Raw genomic sequence first — 23,946 nt, 5'->3', positions numbered from 1 at the left:
TCCAGTGAATAAAAGCTTTGCCTCTGTTGGGTCATAGTGTCCGCCGGGTTACTACCTCTTTTCTCAACACACATTTCAACTGTTGAGTTAATCATAATAGTCACTTTGATAGAAGAGAAAAACTAAAGTTTATAGAGCCTATGTACACAATATCTATGTAAGCATCTGTCAAAATATAGGGGAGACCAGGCCAAGTTGTAGTTCTGTATTTGTAGCCTACATACCTTAAAGGTAACAAACATTTTATTAAGAGCATGCAAAACAAATATTGAATGACCTATCTGCAAAGTTTAAATAGTAAAAAAAACACAAAAAAAAAAAAAAAAAAAAACCAAACCATGAACATGTATGCACATAGATGTACAGTATAGGCTATATACAGCAAAAGTTTTAGGCACTTGGGAAAAATTTCATAGTGAGGATGTCTTTAAAAATAATGCCATAACTACTTTTCATTTATCAATTAAGGTCATACAAAGTCCATTTAATATAAAAAAGCTAAATCAATATTTGGCATGACCACCTTTGCCTTTAAAACAGTACCAATTCTCCTAGGTACACCTGGACACAGTTTTTCTTGGTTGAATTCACCTCAGTTCTTCTCTCTATTTAGGATGTCTCAATTGCTTCTGTCTCTTTATGTAATCTCAGACTGACTCGATGTTCAGTGGGGGGCTTTGTGGGGGCAATGCCATCTCTTGCAGAGCTCCCTGTTCTTCTGTTGTAATAATTTCTATTTGCAAAATTAATGTTTGGGAGTCTAAAATGTATTTTTCCTACTGACACACTAAAGCTGAAGATATAAATAACCATCTTAAGACAAATGCTTTTGTGAAACTTCTTAAGTGCCTAATACTTTTGCACAGTACTGTATACTGTATACATAACATTTTTGTAACACTTTACAATAAGGTTCCATTCGTTAACATTAGTTGATGCATTAGGTATCATGAACTAAAAATGAACAATATATTTTTAAAGCCTTTATTAATCTTTGTTAATGTTAGTTAGTACAAATAAAATTGTTAGTTCATAGTTCATTAAGGCTGAAGTTTGTAACTTTTTCAGTGATAAAATAATTAGATAGACAACTAAAATTAATCCATTCATAGTTTAATTTTCTCTAAAACTGTAAACACTCGGTGATGCTATAAACGTTCCTGCGACTGTTTTGAGGCACCCGCTTAGACCCACCCCAACAATGTTAATCAACCAATGGCGTGTGTTTGGGCAGGACTATATGATTGTTTGAACAACTGCAGAGGAGGGGCGTTTAAAAAAAAAATAATAATAATAATAAAAAAATATATATATTTTTGCAATTCTGTTCGGTGGCCCTAGTGTGGCAGAAATTACATAATGTTAACATATACAACTTTTGACTTTAAAATATATTACTATATGCTGAAACGAACATTAATCAAGTTTAATACATGCTGTAAAAGTATTGTTCATTGTTAGTTCGTGTTAACTAATGTCAACAAATGAAATCTTATTGTAAAATGTTATTAACATTTTAAAACTGATGTGACAACCTGCCCCAACCTGATATTAATGAAAAATACCATTGTCCTAAGAACACAGGACACACAATTCCAGTGTGATTGTATTGTATTGATCATCTTGTTTAATCAAGAGCTATTACAAAATATGATGCTACTGGAAATTTACTTTAGGCAAAAGAAATAAAATCAAAATCTGAATTTATGACAGTTTTTAAGGTGTTCAAATTGCTAGAGAAAACAAGCATTTGTGCAGTTGAACTTTTGACTTTAAACCTTACAGATACTGCTCTTGTGACAATACATAAATAAATATATAGAAATCTAGATTAACTGTAAAAACTAAAACATTTTTATCATTAACATAATATTAGTAATTCATTTGATTAATAATTATAATGAATGTTCACCATTAACTTTCTCATAATTACTTGCATCAGTCTGAATGCACTAAAAGTAAACACAAACCCACAAATGTTCAGGTCAACAAATTTGTGTTTATTGATTGACCAGGCTCTTTTGTCTTATAAAAACAGATACACAACTGAGGAAATTCTGAACAGATACAATGACAATAGAGCTGTTCAGCTGTGACGTCAATTTGTAGGCGAATCCGGAAGGCTAATTCACCATGGGTTCCCACGAGAATTTCCTATTGGTTTTTTTTATGAGTAAAATAAGGTCTATGGTTAACATTACTTGAAGATACGTGGAAGTTTTGTTCTACTTTCATACCTCAAACGTGAATTTAGAAGTCGGCGTGTGTTTAAAAAAAGTATGCTGCTTCAATGCGGCTTGAAAATTTACGTTTGAGGTACAACTGTGTGTAATTTGTGTTGTAGAACAAAACATCCACGCATTTTCAAGTAATGTTAGAAATCCAAAACTACTATTATAAAAACCCATAGGAAAATCCAGAGGGAACCCATGGCTCAAAAATGCTAATTCTCTGGGTTTTTGGACTACAACAGCCCTATTTCAGCCAAAAGAAACAGGACATCTCTTTCTGAAACATCCATAAGTAACGGTTGCTAAGAGTGTGCTGCAAATAAGCTCCTGTCATAGTTATTTAGAACATCTTTAAAACATGTTTTTGTAGCATGTGCAAGCTTCTCTCTTTGGGGTTTTCAGAGGTCAACGACAAATCAAAGCACCACACAAAAACTCACGTTCACAGTGAGAAAACATGACAAAAGTGCCACTAAGACTATCAGCAAACAAATTCAGCTTTACAGAAAAAAAGAAAACTCCAATTTTCAGAATTTCCAATTTCATGATTACAATCGGTGACAAAAACACAATGGCAAATACAAACTCACTCAACATCAAAGAAACACAACATAAATATTCTTTGTATGAGTACATGCGGATGACAACGACAGCTACACAGCCTCATCAAAAACCTACATTATCCTCCGCAGTCCACTAGAGAACAGACAGAGAGGACGATGACAACACGGGAGTCCAGAACATAGAACAAAAACATGAAGAAATGCAGCTGCCTGATTGGTAGTGCAGTAACAGGAAGTCCATGATGGAGGTAAGGGGCCATGAAGAGGTGAGAGGTCAGAGGTTTATTTGTAAAGCCTCAGAATGGATGTCTGGAGACAAATATTGTGAGGCGGATAATGGAACTGCCTCGGAAGTGGATGACGTTGTTAACGGTAACCATCTCTAGGTCTAGAACAACCGTCTTTGGTCCTTTAATGGGTCGGGCCAGAACCAATGTTGCACTTACATTACTGGTTTGCTGTTGTGAAGAGAAAGAAAGGAAAAGAGGATTTTAAAAAACATCTTTAATAAGGTAAGAATTTTATTTCACAGCACACGTTAAAATGTAAATAAATACAGTCATTCATGCTTATTAATTAATGCTGATTACGTCACTCTTCCTCCTTACAGACACAAACAAATCGTTGTTTGCACACACCTGGACAAATTGTGTGCAAAAAAATTCTAAACTCTCAACAGTTTTTAAAAAAAAATTTTTTATTCAAGTGGCTATTCATTAGCTAAGGGCCTCAAAGGTCCAATAAAGACTTGGTTTGTCTCCAGAGTACTTCTGCTCTAGGTGCCTCTCTCAGCATGCCAACAGTGCCCTCTAGTGGATACTTTACATAGAGGCACTGAATTTACAGTGGTCCTTTATGAACAAAGCAAGTGTGCAAATAAACCAAAAATGAAAGACAGCATTTTACAAACAATTTTGATATAGTAATATTTTTTACTTATAATCGAAAAGGGTCTTCAACCTTTTCAGGCAAGGGAACCCCTTGGTGGATAGAGAGACCCAATAAGAACCCCCTATTACATAATGTATAAAATAGAAGTTTGCATTTAAAGCCAAGACTATAATAACATAGGTATAGTACCATATTAATGTATTTACATACTTTGTTATTATGCTACATCACAACAGGGGTCATGAACCCCTTCTTGCTTACCCAGAGAAAATCTCATATACAGACAGAAGCCCACTTACCCGCATATAAAACTCTCGCCCCTCATTGCCAGACTTGATCTGAAAGATATAAAATGCTCCGGGATAACGTGTGGTGGCCTGCATCTGAAATATATCATCAGGAACACTGCGGCCAGAAGACAAATCCATATGTCTGTACAGGATAGTGAAGGGTCTTTCACGACAGGCGGGGATCTCCGCAGAACACATGCACTGACTGAGAGAGAGAAAAAGAAAAAAGATAGTGCCTCGCTTTAACCAAAGGTATCATAAAAGTAGTCCATGCAACTTGGGTGTCTTATTTAAAATGTTCTGAAGGCATTCGATAGGTTTTGGTGAGAAACAACCAAAAATGTAAGTTATTTTACAGTGATAATCTTGAATCATAAAGTCTTAAAAATCTTGTTCAGCACTTCAAACAACGCAAGTTCTCGTGTGAACACGTGTGCCACTGTGAACAAGCTTCTCTAAGAGCACTCATGGTCGCACAACGGATGTCAACATTTTCACTGAACAATGACTAAAATTCTGATTTGTTTTCACCAAAAAGACCTAAAACAGCCTGTGATATTCATTCAAACATCTCCTTGTGTGTTCTGCATAAGAAAGAAAGACTAGGGCCCTATGAAATCCATTTTATTTTATTTTTTCCAAATTCCGTTTTTATTTTTTCCAAATTTGTTTTATTTTTTTATTCCGTGTTTTAAAATGTAATTACTTTTATCATAAAAACTGTCTAATTAAAATACATTTATAAAATTCTAAAGAAATGAAAAACAAAACAATTATTCTTTAGCATACCATTACATTATTTTGATCAAACATAAAAAAGATCCTCACAGCAAAATCCGAACAACATTTTTGTCAAATACAGTGCTGCACAGCAGAGCACCACAGTATTAATGATATCATTGATAAAAGCTTTTATTCAGTACAAAAGTACTCTTGCTTGTGAGATGTTGCTAAAATATAATGTAATTATTGATATATTATTATTATTATCACAACATTGAATATTACATTTTACTATACAGTAGTAGTATATTTCTGTCGCAATGTCTCCAATTTCACGTGTCTAGTTAAATTGAGCTTTTATTTTGACAGAAAACCGAATGAAGCAATTAGAGTTTGTATGTTTTTGACGAAAACTTCACACCTCTGGATAAACAGTTTGTTAGACGGCTTAAATGTACTTACTTATTAAACCGCAAAAGGCTGCAATTTAATTATATAAATACAGTATATAGTCTGCATGTGCTGCGCGCTTCAAGCTTAATGTGTGATTCTGTAATCTATTACAAACACAGAGTGTATATAGTGTATGAGTGGCCAGATTCACACGTTCCCTTTGAAGCGTGCAGTACATTCAGACTGTATATTTATTTTTATATTCAGACTGTATTATTATTATTATTAATAATAAAAATAATTGTGGTTTAATCATCACACTAGGACATATGATTTTAATTTGATTGAGTATTAATACATTTATTTTATCCCAAATATATCAAATTAAGAGTTTAATAGTTAATTCGGTTTTTATGACAGGATTTCACGATCCCATCCATGTTTTCCGCATTGCGGAACTCATAGGGCCCTAAAAGACATTAGGGTTTGGAACGACATGTGAGTAAATAATGACAGAATATTTATTTTTGGCCAAACTATACCTTTAACAACACTGTAACAGGTAAAGGTGGGCAAGGAGGAGGCGGGAACCGGCTGAACAGTCAACACAAAGGTTTAATGGTAAAACTCAACTTAAAACAACATAAAACAAACATGGACACACACACACACATGCAGCGTGGCTGCGTGCGTCTCTCTCTCTCTCTCTCTCTCTCTCTCGAACTGGAGTCTCCGACTCCCCATTATCTCACTCTCCCGCTGATCAGCTGATTCAGTGCCGGCCGTGTACCCTCACGGCCTGGCCACGCCCTCCTCCTCGTCACAAACATGCTACAACTGCTCACAATTACAGTAATAAGTCATATGGCTAACTTCATGTTATGACTTAAAAGTAAACAGGATATCTTTTGCCAAGATTCATGAACTCACTTGTCACTGACTTCAATGTACGGTGAATCACATGTAAGGGGGTCCAGACATGTATAACCTCCCCGGAAATTGAAACACACTTGTGCTGTTGTACAGGTGTTGTTACCAGACTCACATTCATTGAGGTCTTCAAAATCAAACACACAGGTAGATGTCAAGTTATAATTTTTTATCATCTTTATAATCAGCAGCATCAACAATAACAACAGTAATAGAATAAAGAATGATAAATGGTGCAGTAAATATGAAATATACTTGTTGTATGCTATGTTTTATTTTCAAATTATAGATTAGCTCTTGAAAGTCACCTACAAAGTTAAAGGTGCACTCTGTATTTTTTTCTTCATTAAAAAGTTGAACACAAAGAAATTACTAGTTAATTTGACAAATATGTTTAAAATCATGTATGCTCACAGGAGATAAAAAGTTATTTTATGCTACATAGTGCGGGTCACCTAATTTTTATTTAGATACTACTTATTTTATCTCGGTAACCCCTCCTGGCATTGGTCACTTTCTGTTGCAGTATAAAATAATAATAGGTGAAAGATGCATCTGCATATAGGGTATTTCTACAATGACATCAATAATTGAATACATTTGCTTTTGTGTGATGCTAATGCAAAATGCATTAAAGCATTAAATGTACTGTAAATGTAATGCTGCATCGATGTCAATAGATGTCAGTATAAAGTCCCAAATTACTTTTCTACTGTATCGTCCAGCAGAACATAAACAAAAAATGACTGAGTGCACCTTTAAAGGAACATTTCTAAAATACATGCAAATACAAATCACATAATCAGAAAACTAAGTAAAAATGTATTGATACCTTCACAGCTCCTTCCATCCTCATACACATAATATCCAGGTGGACACACACAGGAAAATGATCCTGGCGAGTTCACACATGTATGCTGACAAAGAAAGTCCGAGAAACTGCATTCGTCCAGATCTGAGTACAAGAAGTGTTGACGTATAATATATTACACACAATATAACACAAGTGAAAACAAAAACAGAGGTAATGTGTACTTCTAAACTGGACCTTCCTGTTCTCTGTCCCCTGTCTACTGCATTTTTTTTTTCAAAAGACAAGAAGCACAAGTCCTCTCCTATCATCTCAGGCTCTGTCTATTTCTGCTCTCTGCAATCATCTCTCATCCTTTCCCCTCTCCTGATTACCGTTGCAGGTGGTCCCATCAGAGGCGAGCTCAAACCCCTCGTCACAGGTACACATGAAAGAGCCGTATGTATTCAAACAGCCGTGAGTGCAGGGGTTTGTTTCACATTCATCCACATCTGGCAAGAGAGGGAGAGAAAAGAGAGAGGGAAAAACAGGAGGAAGCAAGGATGGAAGGAAGATGACAGCAAGAAGATAATCAAAAAGCATTAGCCACTAGAACTGGTCTTATGCAGGTCTGTGTGACAAATGCATCCCTATATGGCCAATCAAAACAAGCCCAACACCAGAGCAAAAGACAAATAAACTCAGAATTTTCAGATTACTGGTCATGTGTAGGCCTACTGTGCAACATAAGTAGCAGTTTTAAACATCTGCAAAGTTAAAAAATTATCAAGTTCACAACCATTGAAAACACTGAGCCTGACAAAGTCAACGTCATCCTTGAAAAAAGTGTTATTTACAAAGTAGAAAAATGCAATATATACGGTATAGTGCTGCCTTTAATTTATATTTAGGCTGTACCATATTTCAGATGACATACTTTTTCACTTTTTAATCTGATTTTATACTGATATTTAGCAGAGCAATATCAGTAGGGGCTAGTGTATTTGTGTGTATGTGTGCACCTTGGCATGTCCTGCTATCTGTATTAAGAAGGAATCCAGGGCTACAAGAACAGGAGTACGACCCAGGGACATTAGCACACAGCTGCTGGCAGTAACCATAGCGACACTCATCAATGTCTAAAAAAAAAAAAAAAAAAAAAAAGGTGAATTAGAAAGCACTAAATACACAAATTCATAATTTATTGTCAAATAACAACAACTGGATTATTGCATTATATAAATGTCAATCTAACAAAAAAAGAATATTGCATTATTTCATGACAAATAACAACAACACTGGATTATTGTTGATTCTCTTGGTCAATAGAGTGCAACAGTCTGGTTCCAGAAGTAAAAATACCATTAATTTATCCCACAGACGCATTGATTTACATTGATAACTTAAACACCTTTCAGAGACAGACCTACCATCAGCTACGAGGTTGTAAATCGATGGTATATGCTTCCGTTGAAGCCATCCATCTACGTTTTTTCAACCTCATTGTTTAAAAATCGTGATTGATAGTGGATTTCAAGGTAAACAACTACATTACCCATGGTCCAGCAGAGAAAGATCCACAAATCAGAGAACCGTGGCCAACGAAACCCGCAAAACATGCCTCGGAGCAACCACGCGCTCCCATGACATAATTGAGTCGGTCCCCTTCACCCTTAAACTACTTATATATTTGTACATATCGGAATATTTTGCAATAAATGTAAAATATATTGTTAATATATTGCTTATACTTATAATCAACAACCTAAAATCAATAGTTTTATATATTCCCATCCTTATTTATTCAATGACATAATTCGCAATGCTTCATGGGATTGTACTCTATGCCCTCATAAAAGACGGTAAGTACACACTACAGTCTTGTACCTTTGTTATTATGTCGATTTTCAAATACTTTTTTGCCTCAAAACAAAGTTTGTGATGTTGTGATTCTCCTTGGAGCTGGTTGGTTTGGTTCATGGCTTCCAACTCTTATACGAAGGATTTTATAAAAAGTCTATGGAAGAAATGAATGGGGAAAATACTTCCGAAACCCAGACAGCTGAAAAAGTAGGTGGGCACTGTTGCACTCTATAGACTGCAGTAATTCAAGCATGTAACATCAATGTCTGTAGGTATCGTAATATCTTACCTTGACACTGTCCAGCCACCAGCCAGTACCCCTCAGTACACGAGCAGCTATATCCGCCGGCCGTATTAATACAAACCTGAGTCGGGTTACATTGGTGTGACTCTGTCTCGCATTCATCAACATCTAAAAGAAAGAAAGAAAGAAAGCAAGCCACTGTCAGTTCACACAATGTGCTGTTCCCACCACTGTCCACTTTAGGAACTCAACAGTAACAGCGCATCCATGGCATCTTATTGCTATACAATAAAAGTGAAGGGTGACTGATGATAACATTTTGCCTAACATCATCTCCCTTTGAGTTAGGGTTGAAAAAAAGTAATACAGGTTTCGAAAAACATCAGGTTGAGTACTGGTAAATGATGACCCTTTAAAGGGGTCATGACATAAGGAATAAAATTTTCCTTGATCTTTTGACATATAAGAGGTCATTGTACCATAAAAACATACTGTAAATTTCAGAACTCAAAACTTCCTCCTCACTGCAAAAAGAGCTTTTGTTGAGAAACCAAGCAGCCAAAACGACTCGATCTCTAGTTCCTCCACATTGTGATGTCATGCAGTGGTAGAAATGTTCATCTGAATGCCTCCACAACAACACATCAATGCCTACATTACCTTTAATCACTTCCATAGCCCGCCCAGAAGTGGTGAGCAGTGAGATGGCAAGTAGAGATAGCAGGCCAGTCAAGAGCAGAGAGCCAATCATAACCGTGGGCTTGTACTGTCAAGTCTTAAAGGAGAATCAGCAACAAAACCGAACATTTCTGACAGAGGGGTCAGAATGAGGATATTAGTTTATTTTAATTTGTCTACTAACAATGTCCAAATGTTTTTGTACATTGCATCACAAGAGATACTGTATGTATTTTATTTATTTTCTGAAAGTCATGAAAATTCCCAACACGGAATTCTTTGAAACACAATACAGATGTTGAGATGTGGTGGGAATTTTCATGACTGCTTCCATCACCAAATTACATGAAATAAAATGGTCGACTCTTTTGTCTTGCTAAGATTAATTTAATAGCTAACATTTTATGTATCCTAAACACACACAATTAAATTATGTTTTCATACTTTTTGCATAATTTGACAAAATTACTGTTTGATTGGAAATATTCTGCTCACAAGTGTTTTTATTATCTTTTTAATAAAATCTTTATTTATAATTATCTTTAATAATTTAAGTTATCTTGATTTTTTTTTTTTCTTCGCACATCAAGTCTCATGTCTCATTTAAAGAATGATCTTCAGTGACATTTTTGTCAGCTTGGTTAACAAGTAAACTAACTTTTGAAAAAAAAAAAAAAAACTTTATTACGAGCAAAATTTTTTGGTGTGGTGGAAATGATTGTTGAAATAAAATAAAAAAAAAGAAGTAAAAAATAATTTTCACACATTACATTTTTAAATGGTTTATGTTTATTTCACTCTTTGTTTAGATTATAATAGTTTTAAACATCAAAATATTTTTATATTGGATTTTCACAGTTTAATATTGAAAGTCTGGGTTTGGGACAAGACTAAAAAAATAAAATCTATATATAAAAGGAATTTGAAAAGTACCAAAAATATATGAAGGCATGGTAAAAAGTCCGTTTTAATGTGACCTACATAAAGCAAAGAAAAAAGTTGAAATCTGTTAGTTTTAATAAAAATCAACCCCTTGGACATGAAATTGCCCAAAATCGAAAACACAACCATTAGTGCTAGCAGGTCTGCGACAACTCTAAATCCATCCCTGAACTAATAAGTCTTACTTTACTATCAAATCTACACATCTTACACAAATAACTAGTCTTACTCAACACTATTCCTAAACTGGAATTCATCCCTAATTCATTCTTGTTCACTCTTTATCAACACAATTCCTTATGAGGACATCATATCCCTAAAAATACCCGAACAAGCACCCTTGGTTCTCAGACAATGAAGTCAGATGTTTTAAAAGAAAGTAAATCATACTATGAAAATGATGGGGTGGGGGGTGGTTCGAGGACTGTGTGAAACTGTGTGAAACCCACATAATTATTGTTTCTTTTGGTTTAAGTAGCCGAGAGTCCCACAGTTACTATATGGGGTGTAATGACGCAATGGGTCCTGGAAAACTGAACTTTAATTAAATAAATTATCTGTTAGCTTCTTAGTTACCCAGTTACTTGCACTTAGCAGATAGGGAGTGACCTCCAACCTGGAATTTAATTTACAAACTTTGTGTTAGCATCCCAGATCTTTAACCATTACGCTGCCTCAACTCTAAGTGAAAAAGAGATTTTATACGCTGAGCGTTATTTTTGAGCATTATTGTGACTTGGAAACATTACATCTCTACTTAGTGCCAGGTTTGATAGCAGAGATGGGGGCCACATTGAGACAGAAAACCTGCCCAGTCCCTGCTTAATGGTTAGGACTGCACCCTGCCAAAAGGCCCTAGAGAGAAGAAGGAGAGCATCTGGATTACATGTGTCTTATCAAAGGCACACGTCTGCACTGAGGTGAAAGGATATGGGGCATTTTGGGAATGCCAACACTTTTGGGATCAGATCTGATCCAGGAACAGACAAAGAGACTGTGCAATAACTTCACATATGATTTAGATGAGTATCAGAGAAAAAAATATGGTGTTGAAATGGAGAGATCAAATGTCTCTGCATGTAAAAGGGGGCAGAGGGATACTCTTAAGGGTTTTTTAGTTTTTAATGGGTGGTATTAATTGTTGGCAGATAATATCAGTCATGTGGTTAGAGTGATGACTTTTACAGCACTTTTAAAAGTCAAATTTCATTAACAAACTTCCTGATACCAAACATTAATGAGGTCATTAAATATAATCTTCACATCAAATATATCCAATTCCCCATTAATCAACACAGCCTTGCCCTATTACAATAAAACGGTTCATCATACGATCCACAAAATCACAAAGTACTGTACAAAAACACAGGCAGGAGTGCTACAGTAGTCTGGGGTTAATCCAGGACCCAAGAATCTGGCACCAACTCACACCTCTTGCTTCTATACACAACTTTATTCCAGAGATTAAAATCCTGTGATCTCTCGCCATGCAACGGTTGTCTGCATTTATATATATTTATAAAAAATAACTGCTTATGTGTATGGTACAACAATGAACATATGTTGCATAACATTTAAATAAATGTCAGAATTAAACACTATGGATACTTTGTCCATACCGCATGCAAATGCGAGATAATGGGGTGTAACTTAACTTCTCCGGTTAGCTTGATAGAAAGGCTTTGCAATGGCGAAATAGGGCCAAGAACTTCCTGTTCAATACAAAACCAGGGAGGGGCTCTCTCAGGTGGAAGTGACCAATGAGCCAAATGTCTGAAACCGAATGCATAATAATAAAACAAAATTTTGGGTAGGCCTAGCCCACCTTTGTAGGTCAAAATTAACTCTAACTAAATCACACAAATTTGCTGGGAATAAAAATACTTAATACTTCATGCCCTGTTTGGGCCACTGGAAGGTGCCCGGCTGAAAAGCCATTACTGGGCAGTACGCTGTCAGAGACAAAGCTTTGGATTTTGATCAATTAACTCTGTATCCTGAGAATTTAGAAAAGGGATTAATAATTCTGTGGAGGCAAGGCATATATCTAGTAGGACCGGAGACAAATAATAAAATATCATCTGCATAATGCAAAAGCCTATGCGCCACACCTCCCACCACCACCCTTGGAAAATCATCCTCCTTTCTTATCGCAGCTGCTAATGGTAATGAGCAATTTTTGGTAAAAGATCTGACAGACACGAAGCAAGGACGAGCGACCACAATACAGGACAAAGATGGCAGGTGCCTAACCAACGACCACGACATCTTGAAAAGATGGACAGAATACTGCTCAGACCTGTACAAGCACAGTAGCACGGGAGATCCAGAGGTACTGAACGTCCAACCAGTGACTAACACTGAGAACGACCCCATCCTTCGAGAAGAAGTGGAAGCAGCATTAAAAGCCCTAAAGAAGGGGAAATCAGCGGGTGTGGACAATGTCCCGATAGAGCTTATTCAAGCAGGTGGAGAGTCAGTAATAAGCGCCCCATTAGCAATTTGCAACAAAATCTGGAAGACAGGGCAATGGCCCACGCCATGGACGCAGTCACTAGTTATCACCCTCCCCAAGAAAGGCAACCTCCAACAGTGCTCAAATTTCCACACCTTCAGTCTAATATGCCATGCAAGCAAAGTTATGTTGAAGATCTTGTTGAACAGACTAAAGCCATAGGCAGAGATGATCTTGGCAGAAGAGCAGGCAGGGTTCAGGGAAGGACACAGAACAACGGAACAGATCTTTAATCTCCGGATAATATGTGAGAAGTACCTGCAACATCAACAAGACCTCTACCATGTTTTCATAGATTTCAAGAAGGCGTTTGATATGGTATGGCACGCAGCCTTGTGGGTGAACATGAAGCTGTATGACATCAACGAGAACTTGATCAGAGTCATAGAGCAGTTCTATGAAAGTCACCAGTGCAGTATACTTCAATGGCAGCATAGGTGACTGGTTCAGGACGACAGTCGCAGTCAGACAAGGATGCCTACTCTCACCGACGCTATTCAATATATTCCTGGAAAGAATTATGATTGAAGCCTTGAAAGACCACGAAGGCTCTGTAAGCATCGGAGATAGGACAGTGAAGAACCTGAGATTTGCCGACGACATTGACGGACTAGCCGGGAATGAAGAGGAGATCACCAATTTGGTGGAAAGGCTAGACAGAACATCGACAGCTTTCGGAATGCAAATTAATGCAGAAAAGACGAAGTTGATGACGAACTAACGTCAATGGTATCGGCACCAACATAAAGATTGGCGACAAGAAGTTAGATACAGTCCCCGAATTTAAGTACTTAGGCACAATCGTGACGGATGAAGGATCCAAGCCCGAAGTAATATCCAGCTTTGCAGGAAGATCACAAACTCTTAAAGCAATATTCTTGGTTTAATACAAGTTAAGCTAAATCGACAGCATTTGTGGCATCATGTTGATTATGACAAAAAAATATATGACTCATCCCTCCTTTTCTTTCAAAAAAGCAAAGATCGAGGTTAGAGTGAGACACATACAATGGAAGTGAACGAGGCCAATCTTTGGAGGGTTTAAAGGTGCACTCAGTAATTTTTGTAATATGTCATCTTGGATTTACACTGACACCTAGTGGCTTGGATGCGGCATCATTCAAACGCAATAGTTTTCAGTTATGGACATGGTTGGGGAGTAACGGAACACATGTTTTATATTTAAAATACAAAATATTAATAACTGTATTCCACTACAGTTACAATTTAAATGATTGGTAATTAGAATACAGTTATATTCAAAAAGTATTTTGATTACTGAAGAGATTACTTTGCATTTTATAGTCATTTGTTTCATTTAATATTTAGTCCTTTCAGATGGAAAAATGTATACATATTATTATAATGAGATCCAAAGTGCATTTGAACAGCGGTGAAACACTTTCTTATGATGCGTTACATTCATACGAGCAGACAGAGAAGTACGTTTGGAGCAGAAGAAATAGAAATAAACCTTGTGTAAATTGTCAGCTTTACGCTAAGCTAAAATGCTAGCCATTTTACAGGCACGTTACCAGGCACAATCATATTTTTTTATCAAAAAAATTCACGTTGGATCATAATTTCTTTTTTTCTAGTAAGACCTTTGATATTAGGGCAAAAATCTTATTCTTGATAATCATTTTTTTAATCGATTTCCTGTAAAAATATCTAAAATCAATTAGATTTATCTTGTTTTAGAAACAACACTGCATAAGATATTTAGGTTTTTCAGAGATGTATTTTTAACATGTGTATTTTGTCTTACTGTACTGGCAGAGTTTTTATAGTCAAAACAAGTGAAAAAATCTACCAGTGCTGAAGAAGTAATCCAAAGTATTTAGAATACGTTACTGACCTTGAGTAATCTAACGGAATACATTATAAATTACATTTTACAGCATGTATTCTGTAATCTGTAGTGGAATACATTTCAAAAGTAACCCTCCCAACCCTGGTTATGGATGTCATTGTAGAAATTTGCAATTCACAGTCAGCAAGAATTAATTTAATCCCTGAATGAAAGTGTCAAATAACATGGCGGTTATTGAGATTAAAGAGCACCTATTATGGTTTTTAAACGTGCCTAATTTTGTTTTAAAGGTCTCATACAATAGATTTACATGCATCCAAGGTCAAAAAACACTTTAATTTGCTCGTAATTTAAATTGCAGCATTACCTTTTTTCCCAGTGTCAAAAATGACTCGTTCAATGATCTATTCTAAAGGATTCATTCTAAACTCCTCCTTTCAGAGAGCCTACTCTGTCCCAGTCTGTTGTGATTGGTCTACCGCTTAGTGTAGTGTTTGAGGGCGGGTCAAAGCTGTTCACGAGCAGCCACTGAAGACCAGAGGCGGGTTTTTTATTACCAAATTACGTAGGTTAGTACAGGAAGTAAGTCTGGAATTACTAACGACTCGTTTCAGGTGTTCAGAATCGGTTCTTTCTTTTGGGAGTCAATAACTCCATTTGTCGTGCAGTTTGATTTGTGAAACTTTGCAGACTTTTTTACATTCACAAACAGCTATATAACACACTACATGAAAGGTAATATTTGAAAAACCATAATAGGTGCTCTTAAAGTGAGTAGTAATCAGCTGGAAAATGGCAGAACCCATGAGGGGACCCTCTCCATGTAGAATAAAACAGCTTTTATAAGGTTACTGATATAAGTAAGAGTCTTCATCTGTGTGAGTGGTCTTGATATTATACATCTGTTTCAAAATTACAACATTTTCTTTAGAAGTACAACTTTTTATTACTGAGTGCTCTGGCTATACTTTTGGAACGTAAATTACATTTACGAATTGGCCCCGTTCACCTTCATTGCAAGTGCCTGACTGCAACACAAATTCTTGCCTTTTTTAAAGAAAAGGAGGGACAGAAATGACGACAGAAGTTTCATTTTTGGGCAAACTAGTCTATCCAAAAAGAGCTGCAAAGGTCTGAGAGGCTGCTTCACTATTTCAGTACCATCTCCACAAACCTACAGTTAGTATATCTTCACATAGAAAATACAATTGCAAGGTTAATGCTAGTAAATGAATGAATTCTTTATTTGCTATATTTTTTAAAATAACATTACATATAAACTCCAACGACTGTAATAATAATGACTTCATACCTCAATTTCCAGACGTCCCACTAAGCTCGAACACATTTAGTCTACAGGTCTAGAGCCACTCCCCATTTGCTGACAGACACCAGTTACAGTCCCACAGCCTAAGTCTCAACTTGACAAATCAGATAATTATGGAATCCCAAGTTCTCTAGCTCTCCCACTCAGACAAAGATCAAAGATCAGATTCAAGTTCCTGAATGCAAAGGACAATTCTAGATTTTGATGCACATTCTAGAAAGACAGCTTTAGTTCTCAAATCTAAATAAAAAAAACAGTTCTGGATTGCTCAACCACCTCCGAATTTCACCAGGAACAAACTTGGTTCTAGAATTCTATTTTAGAGAACTGCATGAATTCTAGAACTGACTAGCTGTCGTGAGTAGCTGTACTGGGGCAGGTGATGGAACACAGGGCTGATGGGAGTTATGATGGGCATTTGTGAGACTCTGAATGAGACAACTGTTTTGGTCCATCATGCTTTGGCACCTTTGGCAGGGAGCGGGCTCACACTTACACAAAAGCAATATATGTGAGATGAAAGATATAATGGTTTAACAAACACTTTCTTGACAGATTCTGTTCCATAACAGCATCCCTTAACATACACACATAAATATAAAATACACACTGTACAAAGACCCCTCAAATGAAGTTCACAAACCAACCCCTTAGCCCTATGTTGGAAAGCACAGCTGGTCAATGACAGACCAATGATCAACAACTAATGATCTCACATTTGGCAAAACAACCATGGATGCCAAGATTGCAATGGTTTGAATTTAGGATTTTTCATGGTTTGACCAAACAAATCTTAAAATACTGCCTAAAGGGCCATTTAGACCAAACCGTGTTCTTGCGCTAAAAAAGCACAACAAATAGAACAGAACACACATTCCTCGAGACACATTTTTTAAGTTGCAGTTCTTTTAAACTTGACACCTCTTCTAAAAAAGCATCTCTCCTGCACAAAACAGTGAAAAAACGGAGACACGGAGCAACAAAGACATCAGTTTAGCTAATGTTTTTGCAAAAACACGTTCTGTGTGAACAGCCCCTTACTAAACTTTTCAGTGCCTCTACAAGACCATTATATCTATCCATTACAATTTACATTGATTCATTTGGCAGACGCATTTATCCAAAGTGACTTACAAAAGAGGAATAATTCATCATAAGCGATTCATTTATCTAAACTCTAACACAAGTCAGAGGCAAATATTCATCTCAAATTATCGCCTATTACTCAGTCGAAGTTGATCTTGGGTTAGAACAACATCTACATTCATAAATGTGCATAAGCATGTTCATGAGTGTCTCTGTGAGTTGATCTTCTTTATAACATGACCCTCATGGGCTCAAAGGGTAACAAATCTATCATTGTGTGTCTCTGCAGAGGAGTAGAAGGGGACTGGAGAATGCATTAACTGCAAAGGCTGGCACCAACTCTAAACAAATCTGCAGACCATATCGAAAAATACAGCATGCAGTCATTTGTGCTAGCATTTATCAAACGGCACGTGAAATAGGTCACCACACTGAAACACATATATAACACACGTCTAGGATCCAGCAATAAACCATGGGAGATATTAGTGACACCTAATGCTCATCAACTTCAAAAGAAGCAGACCACATATATTAGTTACAAACTGATGATTTGTTACAGTGAATAAGACCCTCTAAAATGATATTTTAGTACTGTAAAGTTGGATCCTAGTAAGCAGGGCTGAATGCCAGTTCCTGTGTGTCTTCCTGCTTTAAACTTCCCATCAGGAGATGTAGTTTGTTTTTGGGTTCCAAAGCATTTTGTGAATCCACACTAATGACTGATCCACTCCAAATTATGAGATTCATTCTGCTTAAGTCTTTAAGATGCCACTCAACCCACAACAGCCATTACTAAATTACAGCTCAGCCTGGAACTGGGTCTTTGCTTCATCTTAGAAAAAGAGGACCCATGGCCCAATGCAGAAAATGAAGTAAACATAAGACCACAACCTGATCAAACCCAGAGTGAGTAACAACCTTATCTTCTTAGTACTACAAAGTTCTACAGTACTATATACTGTAAAGAACAAAATATACACTCACTGAGCACTTCATTAGGGATACCTGTACACCTACTTATTCATGTGATTATCTAATCAGCCAATCATTTGGCAGCAGTGCAATGCATAAAATCATGCGGATATGGGTCAGGAGCTTCAGTTAATGAGAGATCAACGGAGAATGGCCAGACTGGTTCGAGTTAACAGAATGGCTACGGTAACTCAGATAACCACTCTGTACACTTATAGTGAGCAGAATAGCATCTCCGAATGAACAACACGTCTAACCTTGAGGCGGATGGGCTACAATAGCAAAAGACCACGTCAGGCACTATATTAGGACAATAGTGTTCCTAATAAAGTGCTCAGTGAGTGTATTTATATTTACAAATGCCAAAATTCATGAAGATTTTATTTTGCTCTACACTTGAAATTGCTTCTTGAACTTGAACCTTAACCACAATCTTACCTGTAATCTACAAAAATTTTCTGACATCATTCACTAACCCTCATTTCTTTCAAAACCCATATGACTTTCTTTCGTGAAACAAAAAAATTAGTTATTTATAAAGTTATTTATTATTTATAAAATGAAAGTGAATGGCGACCTCGGCTTTCAGACAAGATTTTCAGCGTATAACAGCTTGAAAAAATTTAAGTGTGTTCCTCACACAATGCTATCACATGGTTTCAGAAGACTTGGAATATCGTGAATAGCCTAGCTCAGGTATCACCCCTGTGGATTTGAACCAATATCCTTTCAGTTGCCAGTCATAAGGTGCATCCCAAATCGCACACTTTAGCACTATTCTACGCCATTTTGTAGTGTAAAGCCCAGTGTATACTTTCAGGATGCATGACAACTCTCGTCATCAGCAGAGTGCTCGAGCACTGAATGCACACAGCCCGATTTTTCTAACCATACGTCTTTAAAAGCACAGAATGCGCATGCTCCTGGAATTATTTTGTTACACTAATTAGTGGGACCACAAGATGGCAACACTCACATTTGAGCAGCTGTTGTCACAAAGGAGAAGATGTAATTGCTGGTAAACAGGAGACGAATGTGGAAACAACAACAGTAGATGTACACGTCAAGAGTGTGTTTATGAGGAGGTCAGGAGATGCCTGCATTTGTATAACTCGAATCTGAAGAATATAAAGACATTTTTATGTGTCTAAACTCCTGACGAGAAATAGTTCAGTATCTCATATCAGTCATAGCGACATGCGGCAACTGCCTGTGTATTTGCGCACGTTCAAACGAAGTATACTTTGACAGGCTTGCATTTGATTTTATGCAGACGCTAAGCGTTCACGTCAAAACCGAAGAATACTTTGGTCTTAAGTAGTGCGAGTAGTACAGTATGTTCATGCTGAAAATGCAACAAAAAGAAGTGTACAACGAGTACCCTGATGATGTATTTCTTTAACCAAAAAAACAGAGTGTGGAATGTTGAACACTTCATTATTAGCTGAAGGTGTCGGAGTTACCTGGATTCTGTCCAGACCAAACAATTGTAATTAATGGTAAATGTGGCAACTGAAAACAGCACCTTGCAAATGTGAGTTGTATGCTTTACCATCATCCCACTATGTGTGAATATGTACTTTATTGGAGATATAAGTTTTGAACGGAGTTTGGCTAATGCGCTAAAGTTAGCAGCAACACATTGCAAGAGGTTGAAACAAAACATCTCTCACCTGAAAAACAGCGAGTGGTTCAGTGTAGTAAAAAAAACATTAGTGTCCCGTTTGGGACGATACTACACTTTTAAAATTCATATAAAGTTGACAGAGTACATAGTGTATACTGTAAGTACACAATGTATATTGCGTCATTTGGGAAACAGCTATAGACAACACCACCACAATCAACAGGTTGTAATGTTTAGGAATGTACAGGATGCTGAAATGTACAGTATATAAGATGAGGCGAACTCACCAACACAAGTGCCATCAGCTCCAAGTGTGTATCCAAGAATGCAGGGCGTGGACCGGCTCACTATTGGATAGCTTGGACCGGGGCCTGGGCCAGCTGCCACAGGAGGAGGATTAGGAAGAAATGGTTCTTGATATCCCAGTGATCTGTCAGGGTAGGGCTCTTCAGGATAAGACAGCTCAGAGCGTTGACTGTTCCGGGCGTAAGACTGGGAGTAGAGCCCGCGGGGGATGCACAGGTATCCACCATTCTGATTTACACACTGCATGTCACCCCGGCATGGGTCTGGCAGCGTCCTGCACTCATCAAGGTCTGAAAATATATGTGACAGATGGCATTTACAGCCTAAGTTCTTGATGAAAATATTAAGACTATAACAGCAGATAAGCCACTAACCAATACACTGTCTGGCGCGGTGGTCATAAGTAAATCCATCTGTGCATGTCTGTAGAGAAACAGGCATGTCATAATCACTCGAATAGATAAACAGCAGTTACTAAACATATTCGTTTACCTCAAGTGTTTAAAAGTAGTTTGACATTCCTCTCATATACACTCAACAGCCACTTTATTAGGTACACCTGTACATCTACTTATTCATGCGATTATCTAATCAGCCAATCGTGTGGCAGCAATGTAATGTATAAAATCATGCAGATATGGGTCAGGAGCTTCAGTTAATGTTCACATCAACCATCAGAATGGGGAAAAATTTTGATCACAGTGGCATGATTGTTGGTGCCAGACGGGCTGGTTTGAGTACTTCTGCAACTGCTGATCTCCTGGGATTTTCATGCACAACAGTCTCTAGAGTGTAAAGAGAATGGTGCGAAAAACAAAAAACATCCAGCGAGTGGCAGTTTTGTGGGTGAAAACGGCTTCTTAATGACAGAGGTCAGAGGAGAATGGCCAGACTGGTCCAAGCTGACAGGAAGGTGATAGGAACCCAAATAAACATGCATTACAACAGTTCTATGCAGAAAAGCATTTCTGAATGTACAACACATCGAACATTGAGGCGAATGCGCTACAGCAGCAAAAGACTCCTCCGGGTACCACTACTGTCAGCTTAGAACAGGAAACTGAGCCTGCAGTGGGCACAGACTCACCAATACTGGACAGTAGACGATTGGAAAAACATTGCCTGGTCTGACAAATCTGGATTTCTGCTGAGGTACACAAATGGTAGGCCCACTGCAGCCTCAGTTTTCTGTTCTTGGCTGACAGAAGTGGAACCCAATGTGGTCTTCTGCTGTTGTAGCCCATCCGCCTCAAAGTTCGACATGTTGTGCATTCTGAGATGCTATTCTTCTCTCTACAGTTGTACAGAGTGGTTATCTGAGTTACCGTAGCCTTTCTGTCAGCTCGAACCAGTCTGGCCATTCTCCGTTGACCTCTCTCATCAACAAGGCATTTCCGTCCACAGAACTGCTGCTCACTGGTTGTTTTTGTTTTCCGCACCATTCTCTTAACACTCTAGGGACTGTTGTGCGTGAAAATCCCTGGAGATCAGCAGTACAGAAATACTCAAACCAGCCCGTCTGGCACCAACAATTATGCCACGGTCTAAATCACTGAGATAATTTTTTCCCAATCTGATGGTTGATGTGAACATTAACTGAAGCTCCTGACCCATATCTGCATGATTTTATACATTACACTGCTGCCACACGATTGGCTGATTAGATAATCGCATGAATAAGTAGATGTAAAGGTGTACCTAATAAAGTAGTCGGTAAGTGTATAGTATTTATTCGTCCTTAAAGATGTACTCAGTAATTTTTTGCTTTAAAAAAGTTTTAATCCTAAAAAATGTATAGTAAATCTGAAACATATGTATAAAACCCTGACCACTCACATGAGATGAAGACTCCAGTCGTTTCTCTAACCTTATAAAAGCTGTTTTATTCTACATGAAGAGGGTCCCCTCATGGGGGTACCCATGTTAGGATCACAAGACCAGCTGAATACTACTCGCTTAACATCAGTAACCGCCCTGTTATTGGACATTTTCACTTGTGGATTAAAGGGTTAGTTCACCCCAAAATGAAAATTCTCATCATTTACTCACCCTCATGTCATACCAGATACCTTCTGCAGAACATAAACAAAGATTTTTAGAATAATTTTTCAGCCATACAATGCAAGTGAATGGTGATCAGGCCTTTGAAGCTCCAAAAAGCAGAAAAAGGTAACATAAACATAATCCATCACACTCCAGTGGTTTAAGCAATGTCTTCTAAAGTGATCCAGTTGGTTTTGGGTGAGAACAGACCAAAATTTTACTTTTTAAAATTTTTCATGGTACATCGTGACAGCAGTCTCCTTGGCGATCATGATTTTAAACTCGATTACACTTCCTACAGCGCCATCTAGCACTCTGCGCATGCATCAAGCACTAGGAAGTGTAATTAAGCTTGAAATAATTTGTGCCTAGAGACTGCAATGACAAGATGTACAGTGAAAAAGGAGCTATAATTTGGTCTGTTCACACCCAGAACCAATTGAATTGCTTACAAAGACATGGATTTAACAACTGGAGTCATATGGGTTACTTTTATGCTTCTTTTATGTGTTTTTTTGGAGATCAAAGTTTTGGTCACCATTCAGAGTTGAGAAATTCTTCTAAAAATATTTGTTTGTGTTCTGCAGAAGAAAGAAAATGACACACATCTGGGATGGCATGAGGGTGAGTAAATGATGAGAGAATTTTCATTTTGGGGTGAACTATCCTTTTAAATAGAAAGACACTCACCTGAGTTTTCACGGAGTGAATGCAGTATAGGATATATATTAACACTGTCAACATTCTACAAAAACAAACAAACAAAACAATCTCTGTCAACCATTTTAAAACCATATAAGACTTCAAAATCAACCAGGTTCATTCATTCAAATAAACACTACACATGCCCACTGAAGACCAAACATTCTGACAAAAACTGTGCGCTAACCTTTATACTCTCGAAAGCACACATTACCGAAATAAATTAACATCTTCATTTGAAAGCACCGGCTGACTAATTTAACTCACCTATTGTTGAACGACCAACTCAAGCCACGTAGTTCAAATAACATGCTTATTTGGATCCTTGTGCTTCCCTTGCCGTAAACTCCTCGCAATACGAAAATAGTTGTATCTTTGTGGTCTTACTACCTTTGCGGTCTCGCAGAACCCAGTGCGCAAAACGAAGTGCCCAAACCGCCCCCTCCGCGTACGCGCGTTCACTTGAATGTTGAAAGTCACTTGGCTTTGGTCACGCGCTGCGGGCAATAACGTGTGAGAACATTTACCAATAGTAAAGTGAGGGTCTTTTAACAAAAAAAAAAAAAAAAAAAAAAAAAAAATGGAAAGAAAGAAAAAAAGAGACCGAGAGAGAAAACTTGATGTAATTCTGCGTTCTCGGCCCACTCCACGGATTGTTTAGCAATGCAAATAAACGGGCCCCCGGAGCACTTGGCCAACAGCTGGATCCCATCAAACACAGACAGCCCCCTTTGGAACAAAAGCGCGCGCAGGGAGCTGCCACAGTCCCAAAGAAGAGGAGAATGAAGACGACGATGAGGGAAAACTTGCAAAGAATCTGTGAAATGACGTAGCCTATAATAAATTCGTAACGCTTACCAAATACCAACCCGCCTTCACCCATATCTCCAGTCATCATATGTAGGCCTGTCATACACTTAAAGGGAAAGTTCACACAAAAATGAAAATTCTCTCATCATTTCCTCACCCTCATGCCATCCCAGATGTGTATGACTTTCTTCTGTTGAACACAAA

General features: G+C 37.4%; 1 protein-coding gene across 1 annotated transcript; it reads right to left on the bottom strand.

Moving 5' to 3' along the window:
• Positions 1-1,979: 1,979 nt before the first annotated feature.
• Positions 1,980-23,659, bottom strand: LOC127412396 (fibulin-5-like). The gene is made up of 11 exons (XM_051648711.1): positions 23,200-23,659; positions 22,921-22,975; positions 20,562-20,610; positions 20,169-20,477; positions 8,964-9,086; positions 7,834-7,950; positions 7,207-7,323; positions 6,854-6,976; positions 6,022-6,148; positions 3,985-4,180; positions 1,980-3,252 (listed from the first exon to the last, which is right to left on the bottom strand). Exons 1-11 carry the CDS (start codon positions 23,241-23,243, stop codon positions 3,091-3,093), a joined length of 1,422 nt encoding a protein of 473 aa, XP_051504671.1. The 5' UTR covers positions 23,244-23,659; the 3' UTR covers positions 1,980-3,090.
• Between the last annotated feature and the right edge of the window lie 287 nt (positions 23,660-23,946).

The sequence above is a fragment of the Myxocyprinus asiaticus genome, chromosome 21 (genome assembly GCF_019703515.2).
Source record: "Myxocyprinus asiaticus isolate MX2 ecotype Aquarium Trade chromosome 21, UBuf_Myxa_2, whole genome shotgun sequence".
Lineage (NCBI taxonomy): Eukaryota > Metazoa > Chordata > Actinopteri > Cypriniformes > Catostomidae > Myxocyprinus > Myxocyprinus asiaticus.
This window is presented reverse-complemented; position numbering and strand designations above follow the sequence as displayed.